Source organism: Merops nubicus, unplaced genomic scaffold (assembly GCF_000691845.1).
Source record: "Merops nubicus isolate BGI_N331 unplaced genomic scaffold, ASM69184v1 scaffold34243, whole genome shotgun sequence".
Lineage (NCBI taxonomy): Eukaryota > Metazoa > Chordata > Aves > Coraciiformes > Meropidae > Merops > Merops nubicus.
In genome coordinates this window covers 11837-27334 of record NW_008601573.1, presented here as the reverse complement: position 1 = coordinate 27334, position 15498 = coordinate 11837, and the positions used below count along the sequence as shown (strand labels likewise).

Below are 15498 nucleotides of genomic sequence, written 5' to 3'. Positions count from 1 at the left end.
ACTGTGAGAATGAACTTGAATTTGCTTACAGGTTAGGCAAAATTGGTGGTCTGAGCAATTTAAATTATCTCTTAGGATTTGTAGCCACACTATCTGATCATTTACTATGAACATTAGAGATAGTAATAATCTTAGTAGGAGCTGAAGATATTTTAGATTTGAAGTTGACGTTCAGCCCTCCTTTATCCTGATGATCAGTCTTTAAACCTATTCTTTGTATTCAATAGGAAAAGAAATACTAAATGGTAAACCTTAAGTATCAAAACAGTAAAAACAAAGATAAATTCTAAGCCTGTTTAGCCTAAGATTCAGCTGAGGTGCTATGTTAATTACTGAGATTTATAAAATGTGACCTGAATGCATGCTTGCATCTCCACTTAATTTTCACTTAGCTAATGTACTTGCTTCACTAAGTGCACTTTTTTGTATGTTGACTGGTATTATGTGGTTCAGTTGGACTTAAATCTGTATATGAACTGCATACCATGAGACTTTAGTAAAAATAACTAGTTTTTATAGCTAATTCTAAGTGGGAAAAGCAAAAGTGGCATTGATTTGAATGTATCTATTAAACATTTTTAGTATTAACAGCAGTAGAAGGTTAATTTTAACTTCAAAATAAGTTGGAGGTGTTTGATTAAAGGTAAGATTGCAGTATTTGGAAGTTCTTTGAGTAAGTATTTAGGGGGGTTTTTTGGGTTTTTTTTAGGCTTACGTAAAATAGGGCTTTTCATTTAGATTTGAGAATACAGTATAACTTTTTTTTGTTGTGGTAAAGATTTCTAAAGGATTGCTGCTTTAGCCATCTTGCATCCAAAGGTGGGGAGCAAGTAGTAGATCAGTTGGTTTGCTGCAAGAAATGAGCTCTTAAGTAAACATTTGCTGTGATGCAAAATTTGGTGAGAGTCTTAATAAACTTCTGTCTGTAACCGTATCAACTTTTTTCCTAACATTTACAGCCCATTGTTCTGGGGCATGTGGTTGTATGTGGTGATACTGCTTTTGTTCTGATACAGAAGTGTAATTCTGATGCAGCCTACTGCGCATTGGGCGTTCTTGGATTGCTCAGTGGAGTGAGCACTTTTGTTAAGCCACTTGTCAATGTTATCCTGGACACTTTGGGATTGATGGTGGGTTTTTTGTGGTTGTTTTTGTTTGAAAGACATAGAATCTGGATGTGTAACTTGTTGAAGGATGTTGCTTCAAGCTGTCTGCTCTTGAAACTAGTGCTTGATGAAATCACTTGCTGCTTCTGGGGAAATGAGTGTGGGCCCATAACTCGTTGTGAAATTTGGAGAGTTTGTATCTTGATGCAGAGATGCAAAATCTTCCCTTAGTGTACTTTGCTAAGGCTCTTCCAAGTGAAAGCACGTTATGTAGGTTAGGAAGGTGTGTCTCAAAACAACTCTTTTTAATTATATGCTTGAGGTAATTATTCTTTATAGTAAGTTAGGGCACAGTGTTAACTACAATATTGAACTACAGCTTCCCTAAGAAAGACAGCATTTTGCAGGGTTGGAGGTTAGGAGTGGGAGAGGTGTTTGACACAGTGATTGTGTAGGCACTGCTGTATGGGCTACAAACATTGCAAATTTCAAGAGGGCCTTGGGTTTCCATTTCTCAGTCATTGGTTATTCTGTAGTCTTCTTTGAGACATTTCTTTCTGTGCCTGTTTATTTTTTTTTTTTTTAATGCTAGTTCAGAAAATAGTTCGAACAAACAAAGATGCAAACAAAATCAGAAAATGTCATCAATTCCTAATACATGAAGTATAGTTATGTGCCTAATAAATTGTTCAAAAGAAAAACCAATAGGGTTAACATTGGACTGCTTACTATGTACAGAAGAATCCAGTTAAGGAACATTGTGAGCAAGGAAAATCCAGAGTAACTAGTAGCTGGATTTCTTTATTTAGTAAAGAAGGTTTCAAGAATTAGGACTGTTGGGTGCACTGATTAAGGCAGCATCCTTTTGAACTCAGAAGGAATGCTGTATCTGCTTTCAAATTATTTGTAAAGGCTTCTGTGCATTTTCAGAAAAAGTATAGTCCAGTGTGAAATATATTTATTGAAAGCAGAATAATTGGAAACGCTGCTCAAGTCTGAGAAGTCTGTACTGAGCACATGTGAACAACAGTCTCCTATCTATGTGCACCATCTCTCTTGCAGTCCTCTCCACGCTTCACAGCCCTTAATCTTGACAGAACTAGGGTAATCCGATTTCAGGTCATGAAATGTATTTGTCTGACATAAATGCTGAGGTATGCTAAATTTCAGGCTCTAGCTTTTACATCTGCAGGTGCAGAGTACCAAGAAAAAGTATGTGTCCTTTTGTGTATGATCTTGTTTTAGCAACTGAAATAGACTTCCCTTTTCTCTTCCCTGAGTAGTGGAATCTTACTGGTAGGGGATTTTGAGGAGAGAAGGCTTTTGGCTAAATTGATACGTTTACCCTGAAGAAGGCACTAGGCACTGCAATTTTGACTCAGACAGGACTGGTTAATATGGCTTCACAAAAAAAAAAAAAAAAAACCACAAGAAATGCTGGGCAGTCGTTAATTTTAATCCCTTCTAGAACACAGTCATCTGAGAGAATTCTAAAGCTGTATTACAAGTCAAGGCTATATATGTGAATGAATTAACAGATTTTTTTTTTTTTAACTTGGTTTTTGTTCTGATTCTAATTTAGTTTATAATGGAATATGATAGTACTTACAACTCCACTGAAAGAACAGAATTAATCTGATATCTTTTTCTTACTTGGCATTACAAACGTCTGTTAATTACCAGCTTCTCATTGGTAGTTCATTTTCATGCTGTTGCAACCGTTGATGAATTTTGCATGGAAGTGCTTGAAGCATTCAGTACACATTTGTATTTTTTAAAAGCAGGTGTACTGAATGCTAGTAAATATTCGTCCTGCAGTATTTGATTGTTTACAGAATATTCTTTGTTTTAAAGATGGGGATACCAGTGCAACAGAGAGTGGTGATGAGGTTCCTGTGGAACTGTATACTGCTTTTCAACATATACCAACTACAATTTCTTCAACTCCTACAAGAGTTACAAAAGTAAATGATAAGAAAAGGAAAAAAAGTGGAGAGAAAGAACAGAGCATAGCAAAATGTAAAAAAGTAAGTGAATATAACTTGTCTTTTTACAAGTCTGTGTTGTAAATTGCAGTGAAAAATGAGGCTGTTGTTAGAAGTAATTTTTTACGACTTGGGTTTAGCTTGAAATGTAATACTCTGCACTGAATGCTACGGTCTTCCTTGACTCTTCCTCCCTGCCCCTGGTTAATTCAAGTTGTGTGTACTATTCATGGAAGTTCAATTTTATAGTTGAGGCAGAATTTGCAAGGAGGAATGGCATTTACTGCACCACAGGATATTGTTAGAGCTGGGACAGAACCAAGCATTTGAGTTCTGAAGAATTCTTTGGCTGAAAGTCATCAGTTATAGTTGTTTAAAGTTCAGAAGCAGTTGCTGTCAGTTGTCCTGATGCAACTCAATGTCCGTTTATTTGAGTTCAAATTGTGTGGAAGCATGCTGTCAGACAGCTACTAAACTACTGTGGCAAACAGGATAGTAGACGTTATACTGTTTAGCTACAGGTATAAACAGTGTAGTGTATGTGAAGTAAAGTACACTGAACTTCCTGAACTAACGAGTTCCTTCCTGCAGTTCAGCTTCACTGGCTTGGATAAGAATTTTGTCTTTTAAAAACTGAAATCAGAATTAATTATCAGTATCTCTTTGGAAATCTTGAGTAAAATGTTTCCTTTTGAATGAATGGTTCTGGATATAAATTTACTACCATGTATTCTTGTGTTACCTCCCAACATTGTGTGAGATGATTTGAAGAATGAGTTTTTGTTGTAGAATGACAAACTTTCTTCAGAAGATAGCATACCTGCTTCCCTCTTCCCTTTCCACAAATAGTGTAGTGAAGGATGTGGACAATTTACAGCTTTACCTGATAAGTATGGAGAGTTCCATAAGTAATTTTTCAGTTAGTTTGCCTTGAATTCTGAAATTCTAGAGGGCCCTGTTGTAATATGGGAGAAAAGAGTGCGTACCTGGACCGCTAGCTCTGACATCCAGTATGCACTCAGATTGAAACGCTGAAATTTAAAAAAAAAAAAAAAAATTATGGCATGTAGCTTGTTGCTGCCTTGAGATTTCAGCATAGTTTGTTGTGTTGTTCTCTTACATGTTTTATTGAGAATGGTCTGCATTGAAAAGCTGATAATTCGTAAATAGATTTTTCCAAAGAATATAAATGTCTAATTTTGTTTCAGGCATTTCGAGAAGGATCCAGGAAGTCTTCACGAGTAAAGGTAATTTAATTCTATTTATTTTTGTTTGGGCTTTGTTTTGAACCTTAATTGTACATTATTTAAACGTGAAGCATCAGGAGTGCAATTAGGGCTATGCATTCAGCAGTAAAACAGTACTGATAACTGTGTACTACGTGAGCATCATAGTAATTTTAATTAAAGGCATGAGTACTATGTCTTTATGACCTGTGAAACTAACTGAAATAGTATAGTATACATTTTTATTGTGCCAATGCTTGGTTTTCAAGATCTGATGGAGGAATTTGGGCTTTTTAGTGCTGCGCAAGGAGTAAAGATGAGCACACACCTCATTTGAACTATTGGCTCCAACTTTTCATAGTTCTAGGCAGCAAAAGAATGAAATGGCTGCCTTGCATTTGGAAACTGAGCAAGTGCTTCTGCTCTGTTATACCTCTGTATATTCGTCTGATTAGACTGTGCTCACTAGTGCTGGCATAGTTCAAGGAATTGTGTTGGGATGTCTGCTTTGTAAGTGTTAGAGCAGCCTTTAATAAAACTTCCTCCATGATAAAAACAGGCATGGTGTGAAAACTAGCTATTTCCCATAGTTTAATCATCCTTGGTGTGTGTGGAAACAGGTGGGACACAATTTACACTCTAGATGTGTGAGTTACGAGTAGTGAAGACGGAATTGGGGAAGAAAATCTCTTTTGTGCTTTTGAATATGGTGTTTGTAAGGTTCCATTGTATTTTTTCATGGTTTTCTTAGCATCACACCTTTTTTAATGCTGTTTGTGTGTATGGTTCCCTTGATGTACAAAAGACATGTAAATAGGTTAATTGAATTGCTGAACTACTTTGCTGTTTCATTAATCTTCTATAGTGTCTGTGCTCAAGGGATAGAAAAGGGAGCACTGGTTTGCTCCCGTTATCTGTAAGGAGCATTGGTTGGCAGCAGTCTGACCGGTGCTTCTGAAGTCTGAAGGTAAAATGGCATGTTATTGTAAAAGTGAGAGGATCTGAATCACTGCAGAAGAGAATTGTCTCGTGAGAAGCAGATAAGGGAAGAAGAATGGTCTGTGCAGTGAAGTCCCAACCTTAGTGTAGTAGGTACTGGGTTAGTGAGGTTTAGTAAGATGTGAAGTGGAAGAAAGATATAGCGTGACCCTTGAAGTTGAAAGGTGAAAATCAAATCTCTGTATTACAGGATGGAAGCTGGAGTTCTTAATATTTTTCAGATGGTCACAGAAGTTGAGTAGGCAGGGAGATCTGACCTTCCAGCTCCTGCATTTGTAGATTCATCATGTTGTGCAGTTGTGGGAGGAAACAGTGTCAGTCTCCATTCTCATCTCACTAAAAGCTAAAGTGCCTGTTGAAGGGGGAATGTATCCGTGAACTTGGAGATATTCGTGAAGTTATAAAATTCCTAAAAGGAATGTAATACCACTGAATTCATCCTAGTGCTTTTAAGTAATGCAGAATTTTTATACTGGACTTCCTTAAAAAACAAAACAACCAACTAAATGAAAAAACTACCAAACTTGAAATCAATGGTGTACCTTTGTCCTTCATTTTGTGTGTTATTGCAGACTTTTTTTTTTTATTTATTTTAGTATCTTTTTATTACTTTGTAATATCTGGTCACTTACTTCCCTTTTTAGGGTTCAGCCCCAGAGATTGATCCTACTGACAGTTCAAACTTTGGATGGGAAACTAAAATCAAGGCATGGATGGACCGTTATGAAGAAGCAAATAATAACCAGTACAGTGAGGGTGTCCAGAGGGAGGCACAAAAAATAGCTCTGAGATTAGGCAATGGAAATGATAAGAAAGAAGTCAGCACCAGCAATCTGATTTTCAAACCTCCAGTAGAGGTAATGAGCTGTGCCACTTTGTGTTACTGCATGCTACTTCTGTGCCACAACAAGGATACACTTAGATGCCTTGGAAAATAGAAGGAACTTCACATTCACTTTCTGTATCTTGTCTCACCACATCTAAGCATCAGAGATTAAAAAGCTTTTTCAGAATTTGTAATGGGTTTTTTTTATATGTCCTGTATTACTCGTGGTTACGTTTGCACTTGTGTATCAGTTCTCGTAAAAATAGCTAAGGTCTTAGTCTGGGCCTGAACATTGTTCTGTCCTTAGACTGTCTTGTGTAGTGGACATAATGCATTAAACTTCACTGCTGTGTCTCTGCTCTGTATGGAATAGCAGGAGTGGTTAGAGTAGCACTGAAATTAGAATATTTTTTCTGCTCTGTGTATCAACATGTTAATTGTCTGTTTTTCTTAAGGTATGGTAAGTGTTCTGGATGTTCAGATACTCAGAGTAGAATATAATTTACTGGTTCATAAAGGATATTTCTGGTGGTAGGTGGTAATCTGATACTGAATTTATTTTTTTTAACTCTTCTGATCCTGTAATTTTTAGTTAATGAAGAAATTGTGCAATATCTTTGTGTCCTTAACATCAGTTACTTATGAGCTTAAAATCGGAGCCATATAACAGACCTTATCATTTTGTAGCAGAAATCTGAAGGAGTAGTTACTGTAGCAGATTAATGGAAGCATGTTTGCTTCTTTTCCTCAAAGACCATCATGGCATATGGGACACCCTCCTTAGAGGAATATCCCTGCTTACAGAGCCTTTTGCCCACATAGAGGCTACTTCCTTTTTGATTGGCGATGACAGTTATGAGAGGTGTGAGTTCACTAATTGTCAGGGTATGTATTGGTTTTTAATTAAAAAGCCATCCTTCCATCTACAGATAAGAAAATAAATTTGGAAACTCAGGACTTTTTTTTTACTATTATTTTATTTTCCTGTTGTGTTTTTCCTTGAATGAATCATGAATGTTCTTTTATGTCTGCATGATTTGTTTTGTTTAAAGGAATCGAAGCCTTTGTTTGAAGAAATTGAATTGTGAGAATATGAGTATGTTGATTTTCAGCCATGCAATGGAGAACTAGGCCTAAAGTATTACTCAAATCTGTATTCATAACTAGATGCATTGGTAGGGAAACAGGACAGTTTAATCAAATCGGTCTGGAGGTTTAATTAGGAAAAGGATTTTTTGTTTCGTACAGAATTCTTCAGTAGTTGTGAAAGTGTAATTTGCTCTTAATAATTATGGAAAAATGATGGAGAATGATACTTCATAAATTCCTTTTTATCTTTGTAGAGTTACGTGCAAAAAAACAAGAAAATTTTAAAAGCTGCCAAAGACTTAGCTCCTGATGCACTTATTATTGAATACAGAGGAAAGTTCATGCTGAGAGAACAATTTGAAGCTAATGGATATTTCTTTAAAAGGTTTGTTTATTCCAAATGTTTTAATAAGGTAACTACTAAATTGCTGTTTTGCCAGATTTGCCTCAAGTAGAAGTGGGTCTTAGGCACAAGACATAGCAGTGTCTTGCATTTTATTGTTGTTCGATTAAAAATAGTTGCAGCTGGATTCTGGTCTCCCCGTGCTCATCTAGGTGTCCTTACAGATCTGTTCAGGAGGTAGTTTTTTCTTTCTTTATTCTTCCCTTATTACAGGATTCCTGTATTCTCAGTTGGGTAGTCATGCACCTAAAACCAGAGATTGGCAGGTTCTACCACCCTAAAAATTCAGCAGGTAATGGCAAAGATATTCTTTTCTGTGAGATTTTAAGTCCATGAGGCCAAGAACAGAATTGGATGCAGGTCAGCTTGGGGCCATTTTACTTTCAGAGTTCTCTAGTTGATTAAATTACTAAGGAATGCATGATTGCTCCTTCCTGTGGATCATTTTCAGTGCTGCCATTAATTGCACAGACAAACCTTCTTGGGACATTGCAAGAGGCCTCTTGGAGGAGAAGAGACACAGAGCTTTTGCTCAGTAAAGAGGGAAGGGTTCTCTGGCACACGCAAGGGCAGAACTTAGAGCACATCTTGGCAGAGTATTTCAATGTCCCTTTTCTTGCAAGGCTTGGGTGCTGGTGATACTGCAGGTGTTAGGTAGGGGTGTGGAAGTGTTACTTTATTCAGTCTTTTAAGCCCCTCATAGACTCACATAAAAACTTCTGTTTCATTTTAGGACCTGCTATAAGAAAAGTTTAAGAAAAGATGAAGACTCTTACCTTGTATTCTGTGTCCAGTGCTTGCCTTGCTTTTCCTTTCTTTAGATTCTGTAGAGAAGAATGACATTCAGGGCTGTAACTCAGACTTTTAGTATTCTGAGAACACATTTGGAGAATGTACCTGTTAGAACCATGAAGCTTAAATAGGAACATGTCCTTTTCAGATTAACCCACAAATGTGGTGTATCATGCCAAACACCATAACTACAATGCTAACTCCTGGGAAGAATAAACAATATTTAGCCTCTTTAAAAATTATAAACTTCTGATTTTCTCGTGTCATTTTCAGGCCATACCCATTTGTTTTGTTTTATTCCAAATTCCATGGGCTAGAAATGTGCGTTGATGCGAGGACCTTCGGGAATGAAGCTCGATTCATCAGGCGTTCGTGTACGCCAAACGCGGAGGTGAGCATATACCTGGAGTTAAATGAGGTTCGCTGCACTTAGAAGTCCCCTTTTCCTTAAGTTTCCCAACTGGTAATTTGATCAATCCCTACAATTTCTGTATAGGAACTTTTTAAAAAAAAAAAAAAAAGAGAAAAGTAATTCATGATATAATAATATTCTCTTGAATATAGGTGAGGCATGTAATTGAAGATGGAACAATTCATCTTTATATTTACTCCATCCATAACATTCCAAAGGGAACAGAGATTACTATAGCATTTGATTTTGATTATGGAAATTGGTAAGTGAGCATGTTGTTCTAAAATACATCTAATGCTTATTAAGTTACATTGCAAGTCAGAGTGGCTTTGTTTTTATAATGTTTACTTTCTTGCACGCTTAAATGACGCAGAGCTCCTTAAGCACTGTGTTTACAATGAATAGGGGCGAGGGGCAGGGTTTCGTCTGTATTTTTATTACTGTGTATCTGTTCGTAGTGTCAGAAATGTTGCAGTTACTTAAATTATAGGGAAAAGGTACAAACTTAAATTTTCAGAGTAGATGCTTATTCATATTTATAGTATGTAGGTGTCCCGTAGTGTGGGGAGAGTAGAGGGAAGAAAATGAAGAACTATTCAGTAATGGCTAACTTGTTTCAGAGTGCCTCTGTGGTATAACTTGAAGACAGCACCTGTGGAAATTAGTTATAAATGGTGTTTAGTCTGCGATTAAGAATGTTCACATACACTGAATGCTTAGTGCCTTGTGAAGACAACCTGAGGAATTGCCTGGCTGATAGTTCTTTGGGTTTTTTTAAATTTTATTTTGTATTTTATTCTTCTGAGCGTACATAGTAGTTACGTTTTAGTACCTGCAGCTGACAGCCTGTGTAAGTTAAATGCGTTTGAATAACAATTCCTACATAGCCAAGTGGAACTCAAAATCATAGAGGGTGATGCAGAGGTCTTTCCAGTGTGCTCATTCTGTAAATTGTGTCAACTGTCTTTGCGTAAAGCAAGAAATCTCTGCATTCCACGTGTCTTGTTCATGTCTTTAGTGTGGTGGTTTTATTTCCACCTAGGATATGAAATACTCAGGTTTTGCATGTCTTTTGTCTTCTAAGCAAAGAGAAACCCTGAATGTAGAAGTATTTCATGTGGCAAGCAGACACAAATTCTGTTACCCAGTGGATGAGATTTTTGAATTACAGCAGTATTGTATATCTTGATGAAAATTTGAGTCAATTGCTTTTAATGTTTGGTTTGTATCGTAGCAGATGTTTCCTGTGAAATGTATCGCCTTGTGTGATTTAGTATTGAAAGGTGTCATTGCGGTACAGCCTAATAAAAATATATCCTCTTGCATTTAATTACTTTCAGTAAATACAAAGTGGACTGTGCTTGCCTCAAAGAAAATCCTGAATGTCCAGTTCTCAGACGTTCTGAACCCACAGAAAACCTCAATACAGGATATGAAACCAGAAGGAAAAAGGGAAAGAAAGAGAAGGATGTTTCAAGAGAAAAGGAGACTCAAAATCAGAACATTACATTGGACTGTGAAGGAGCAGCTGCCAAAATGAAAATCACAGATAATAAACAGAGGAAGCTCTCTCCACTGAGGCTGTCCATTTCCAATAATCAGGTACTGGCACGAAGATGATCAGAAAAAAAAAAAGCTTTTAAACCCAAATACTCTCCTTTTGTAGTTACTAAAGGAAGGTGTTACTAAGAAGTCACTGAGAAGGGGTATGGAGATTTATCAGAAATCATGATAGATAAACTGCTTAGAATTTTTATACTGTTCTGTTTTCCTTACCATTTGATTTTTGGGTCCTATACCAGTTTTAACTGTATATTTTTTCTTTGAATTTCTTGATGTATCTCTAATGTGAAAGCCTCGTGTCATGCTTTCAGGAGCTTCTAGTCCACCCTGAAGCGTCTCCTGCTTAGTTGCACATGTTACTCAGGAATGTAGTATTTTAAACCTAGCAATACGTAGCCATACTCCTATAAGAAATAAAACTTCAGCCCAGAATATTAAATGTTGGCTGCAGCTCTTGTGCTTTAATAGAGCTCTGAAGCTCTATTCAGTAGAATCTAAGAAGTCAGGAGGGAGGAAGGTGTGCTTTGAACCTAAATATTGGATGATGGGTGGATAGTATGGTACAGCTACCTGGTCATATACCATGGTAGTCAAGTTCAAGTTAATCCTTCTTTTAATAGGTTGGTTTGAAAGAACTAGTGGGAGAGGTCCGTGAGACTAAGTTAATTTTGCATAGAAGCTATTAAATTAAAAATACTTGGAAGTCCAGAAGGCATGGCATGTGACTGTTGGAAATTATGATCCACAGAGAGGAAACACTGGAACTTTCTCATCCTAAGTGAATTTTTAATATTTTGTTTCTAACAAGTGATAACTGGTATTTGGAACCTTCTCCTGAGCTTTTCATGTAATACACAGTGCATATATAGAACAGTCACAGGAGAAGTCTTGCTGTTTTTAAAACCCAACTTAAAAAATTAGGAATTGTGAGAAGAATAAAGTTGTTAAAACGTGTATGCAAGCACAGAAGCCAGTTAGTTAATAGTGGTTTTTTTTTTTGCCTGGGATGAAATATATATATAATTCTATGGTAAAGAAAGCATATGGGAAAATGTAAATAAATTTTTAAGACAAATGTTAAAAGAAACCTTTGTCTAGTCCTTTTACTGTAAAATTGAATTGCTTATAGGACTAGGGAGCACCTAACTCTTTCCAAAGTTACTGGTTCATGGTTTCTTTTTTTGTTTATTTCCTCAAAACAGAAAACCATGATTAGTAAGCTGGCTCTTGTGTTTCCTTGTGTTATGACACTGTCAATAGATTATGAAGTGAGAATGTAAATGGAAAATGTAACTTTAATAGAATATGCTTTGAGATGAGAAGAAAATCTTTGTACTTGTTTGTTAAGTGTATCCTTTGACATTATTTTATTTCCGTAAAAATATGTTGGGTTTTTTTTTTATTAGCTACCAGTTCTTTAACTGATTTTAAAGTGGCTAGATCAGTGACCAGTGTTAGTGCCCAAAGGCTTCTATTGTTTTGAAGGTTTTATTCTGATACTTTACTTGGTTGGTGGGGTAGGGGAGTGGGGATGACACCCCAAAATTTCAATAACCTCAGTGTGCTGGAGTAAACAGATACAGGTGTGTCTTAGCTCAGAATGGGAAAGATCTATTCAGGTAATAATACTTACAGGTTTATACAAGGGTTCAAATGGATAATAGTACTTATGTTGTTGTGTGGTTTGGGGTTTTTTATTTATTGGCTTGGTTATCTTTGATGTAGTGATCTGAGAATTCTTAGTTCTGTGTAGCTTTTAGTTTTCCCTAGTTTGCAAGAGTAGTAGAGCTTCTGTAAAGCAGTCGTTTCCATTTTTCAGGAGCCAGATTTTATTGATGATATCGAAGAAAAAACTCCCATTAGCAATGAAGTAGAAATGGAATCAGAGGAGCAGATTGCAGAAAGGAAAAGAAAGATGGTAAGTTAGCAAGTAGCTGCAAAAAGTTGTCACTAAGGCTTAGTGACACCTGCTCTTTCCATGCTAATTGCTGCCTTTTTGTAGGCTTATAAAATCTAAGTATATATGAAGGCAGAGCCTTACATGAGCTTCCCCTTGAAATGCAAGGATTGCTATTTGACAGCATTTCATCTGGCTTGATTGTCGCTTTCTGATAAAAACCTGCTTTTATCTTCAAATGCATATAATTAATTGCCTTTTAAAAAGACATTGTAAAAATCTACATTTTATTTTTGTTGCTCTTTATTACTGCTTTTTGTTTGAAATGGCCATTTTTATAGAAAGTATGTGGAGTCAGGATTTTGGCCTTTCCACTTTTTTTGAGTTTCCAACTTAAAAACCCTCAGAAATCCTAATTTTCTTAGGTTGGTAGAACAGTGTTATGAAAATTCGCATTTTAAAATGTGCTTTTTTGTTAGGCATTCAAAATGTGAGATACTTGAAATACCTAGTTAAATCAGAATCTTGGCCATACGTTTGCAGGTGTTCGTTCTTTGCTGTAAACACGTTGTTGCTGTTGGTGCTCTGTTAAGCTGCAGGCATTTATACGCATAGAAGAAACAAAGTTGTTGTAGCAACCCCCAATTCTTGTCACCTCTGTATTAAGCAGAGCTCTGTGCAGATGAAGGGATCTGCCTTTGTCCAGCACCAGGACCTTGAATTACAGATAGACAGAAAATTTTGCTTCTGTGTGTGACCTAATGTTAACTTATTTTGAAATAGTAGTTCATGGATGCTGACTGATTTAGTTGGTGACACTTGGTAAATTGAGTCAGAGGGTAACAGAGCTTTCTGTTGTTGTTTCATGCATGTACTGGTATTTCTTATCTTTCTGGTTATTAGTGTTTCATTGTTTTTAAATACTATACATGTAAGGAAAAGGCTCAGAGCTATGTGTTCTTTTTATGCTTATAGGCCAGTGGTTTACAAATGAATTACTCTTTTTAGTAAGTTCTTAAAACCAAAGCCAGACTCTGGTCTTGTTCATCAGGGTTGGTATGAATGCAAGCCTTTCTTCCAAAGTCTGAAATAGTTGCAGTCATTGTAATGTTTCCCTTTCCTCTGAGCTTCTGCTGAAATTGAGCTCCATGTCAACACACACTGAACATGGTCTGAAGCACTTAAAAAGTATTTATTTATATATGTGAAGGATGATGACTAAAACTTGATCGTAATTATTATTAAATCCATCAGACAAGAGAAGAACGGAAAATGGAAGCTATCCTGCAAGCTTTTGCCAGACTAGAAAAAAGAGAAAAAAGAAGAGAACAGGCTTTGGAAAGAATCAGCACAGCAAAAACTGAGGTGAAATCAGAATGCAAGGAAGCACAGATTCCCAATGATGCTGAATTTATTCAGGTAGCTACCTGGAACTTTATTTTAAAGCTAGTTTTTAACATGGCATCTTTTATCAGATGGTTTGGATGTCAAGCTGCACTTCAAGATATATGAATTGCTTTCTTTTTCCTCTGAATGCAAATAGATTTGACCAAAATGTGTATAGTTCTTTGATACTATATTATGTTAACTTATGTTTGGTTTGGGGTTTTTTGTTGTTTGTTTTTTTTTTTTTTTTTTTTTTTTTCCCAAGAAAATATGTATAGAACTTGGTTGAGGAGTTTCTGTTACATTTCTGTATGCCAATGTGCACACCCACATCAAACATGTAATTCAGTCTCTCTTGGAAGCTCAGGATACAAAGTATTTACTGATGGTGACTTTACCCACAGGAGGTGGCTTTCCTTAGGCACTCTAGAACTGGTGGAGAAGAACCTGCTTCTTTGGTGGGTTGCTTGGGATCAGGTTATAATCCTTTCTTTTCTCTTACAGAAAAGGAATTATTAAGGCATAGTTTGTTCTGAGTTCTTGCAGGTGGCTCCTAAACAATCTTTTGCTTATTGTTGCTGGATGCCAGTACGCTTCTTACCTTGCAGATACTACTACAAATTCTCAGTTCAGGTTGTCCCCTCAGATAATTTCTCTCTGCACACTGCTGAGTACCTTTTGTGACAATGCCAAACAGTTTACTATAAATTACAAAAAGAATATTGGATCGAAAGACAACATGATGTAAGCAGCTGATTTCTAGCTTATGGGTGTGGTGTGGCAGTTCATACACAAATCTGTGGTAATCTGACCAATGACTGGTGTTTGTGAATCCTCAGCCAACGATGCAGCAGGTGCTCGGGAGGAAAATACAAGAAATCTTGCAGTTGCCTTGAGGAAGGTTAGAACTATTATCTCTGAAGTATTTGAGTTCTAACAACAGAAATGATATACGGACTTTTGGAACCTGATAAGGAAAGGAGGAACTGACATCTTGTTTTAAGGAATATAGCTAACTTTACATGAGTGTGCTCTGTTTACTAGACTTATATTTTGTACCAGGAACCAGCAAAAGAAGAAACTGCCACCAAGCCTACCCCAGCCAAAGTTAATAGAGCTAAACAGAGGAAAAGCTTCTCGCGGAGTAGAACTCACATTGGACAACAACGTAGGCGGCACAGAACTGTCAGCATGTGTTCAGATATCCAGCCATCTTCTCCTGACGTGGAAGTAACTTCACAGCATAATGAAACTGAGAATGCTGCACTGGTAGCTGAGCCTGAAACAGAAACTGTTGTTACAGAAATGGTTACTGAGACAGAAGGTCCAGCACTTAATAAATGCCCTACTAAGTATCCTAAAACAAAGAAGGTACGTCTATTAAGGGGTGGGGAGGAGAGGATAAACTTTAACAGCAGTTTTAAAAAATTAGACTGCTGCATCAGTATGCAACTATATCTAGATTTTTTTTTTTTTTAATTGTTGACTCATTTCTTTAAAAATCACCATTACATAGCCACTCACCGGTAATAAGTTAAGATATTAAAAAAGATAACTTAATGTTACCTTGAAGTGTAACATCCATTGGTAGAAGTTATTTTGGATTTTAAGAGACTTTCAAAACACATCTTTCAAAACAATTTTGGAACAAAAGTTTTCTAAATTGGCTGAAATAACTTGTGTGACCAAAACATAATTAAAGCTGTTCATTTAAAAAGAAAATAAAAGGCTGTAAAAGTTGCCTTTCCTTCCTTTGTTCATCACGTGTTTTAGAAGGTACTGTAAGTGAGGAGAAAGTCCTGCTTTAAAAATCA

The 15498-nt window shown here is 36.5% G+C and overlaps 1 protein-coding gene across 1 annotated transcript in view; it reads left to right on the top strand.

The window, feature by feature from the left end:
- Window positions 1-15498, top strand: part of KMT2E (lysine (K)-specific methyltransferase 2E) — a gene marked incomplete at its 3' end in the record, with an annotated part of 56648 nt that overhangs the window by 29322 nt on the left and 11828 nt on the right. Inside the window, exons 8-17 of the mRNA XM_008938039.1 lie at window positions 2961-3133; window positions 4300-4338; window positions 5961-6173; window positions 7486-7616; window positions 8700-8817; window positions 8991-9100; window positions 10179-10440; window positions 12221-12319; window positions 13553-13717; window positions 14747-15055. Of these exons, the coding sequence (XP_008936287.1) occupies window positions 2961-3133; window positions 4300-4338; window positions 5961-6173; window positions 7486-7616; window positions 8700-8817; window positions 8991-9100; window positions 10179-10440; window positions 12221-12319; window positions 13553-13717; window positions 14747-15055 (1619 nt within the window). The remainder of the gene's footprint in view (window positions 1-2960; window positions 3134-4299; window positions 4339-5960; window positions 6174-7485; window positions 7617-8699; window positions 8818-8990; window positions 9101-10178; window positions 10441-12220; window positions 12320-13552; window positions 13718-14746; window positions 15056-15498) is intronic.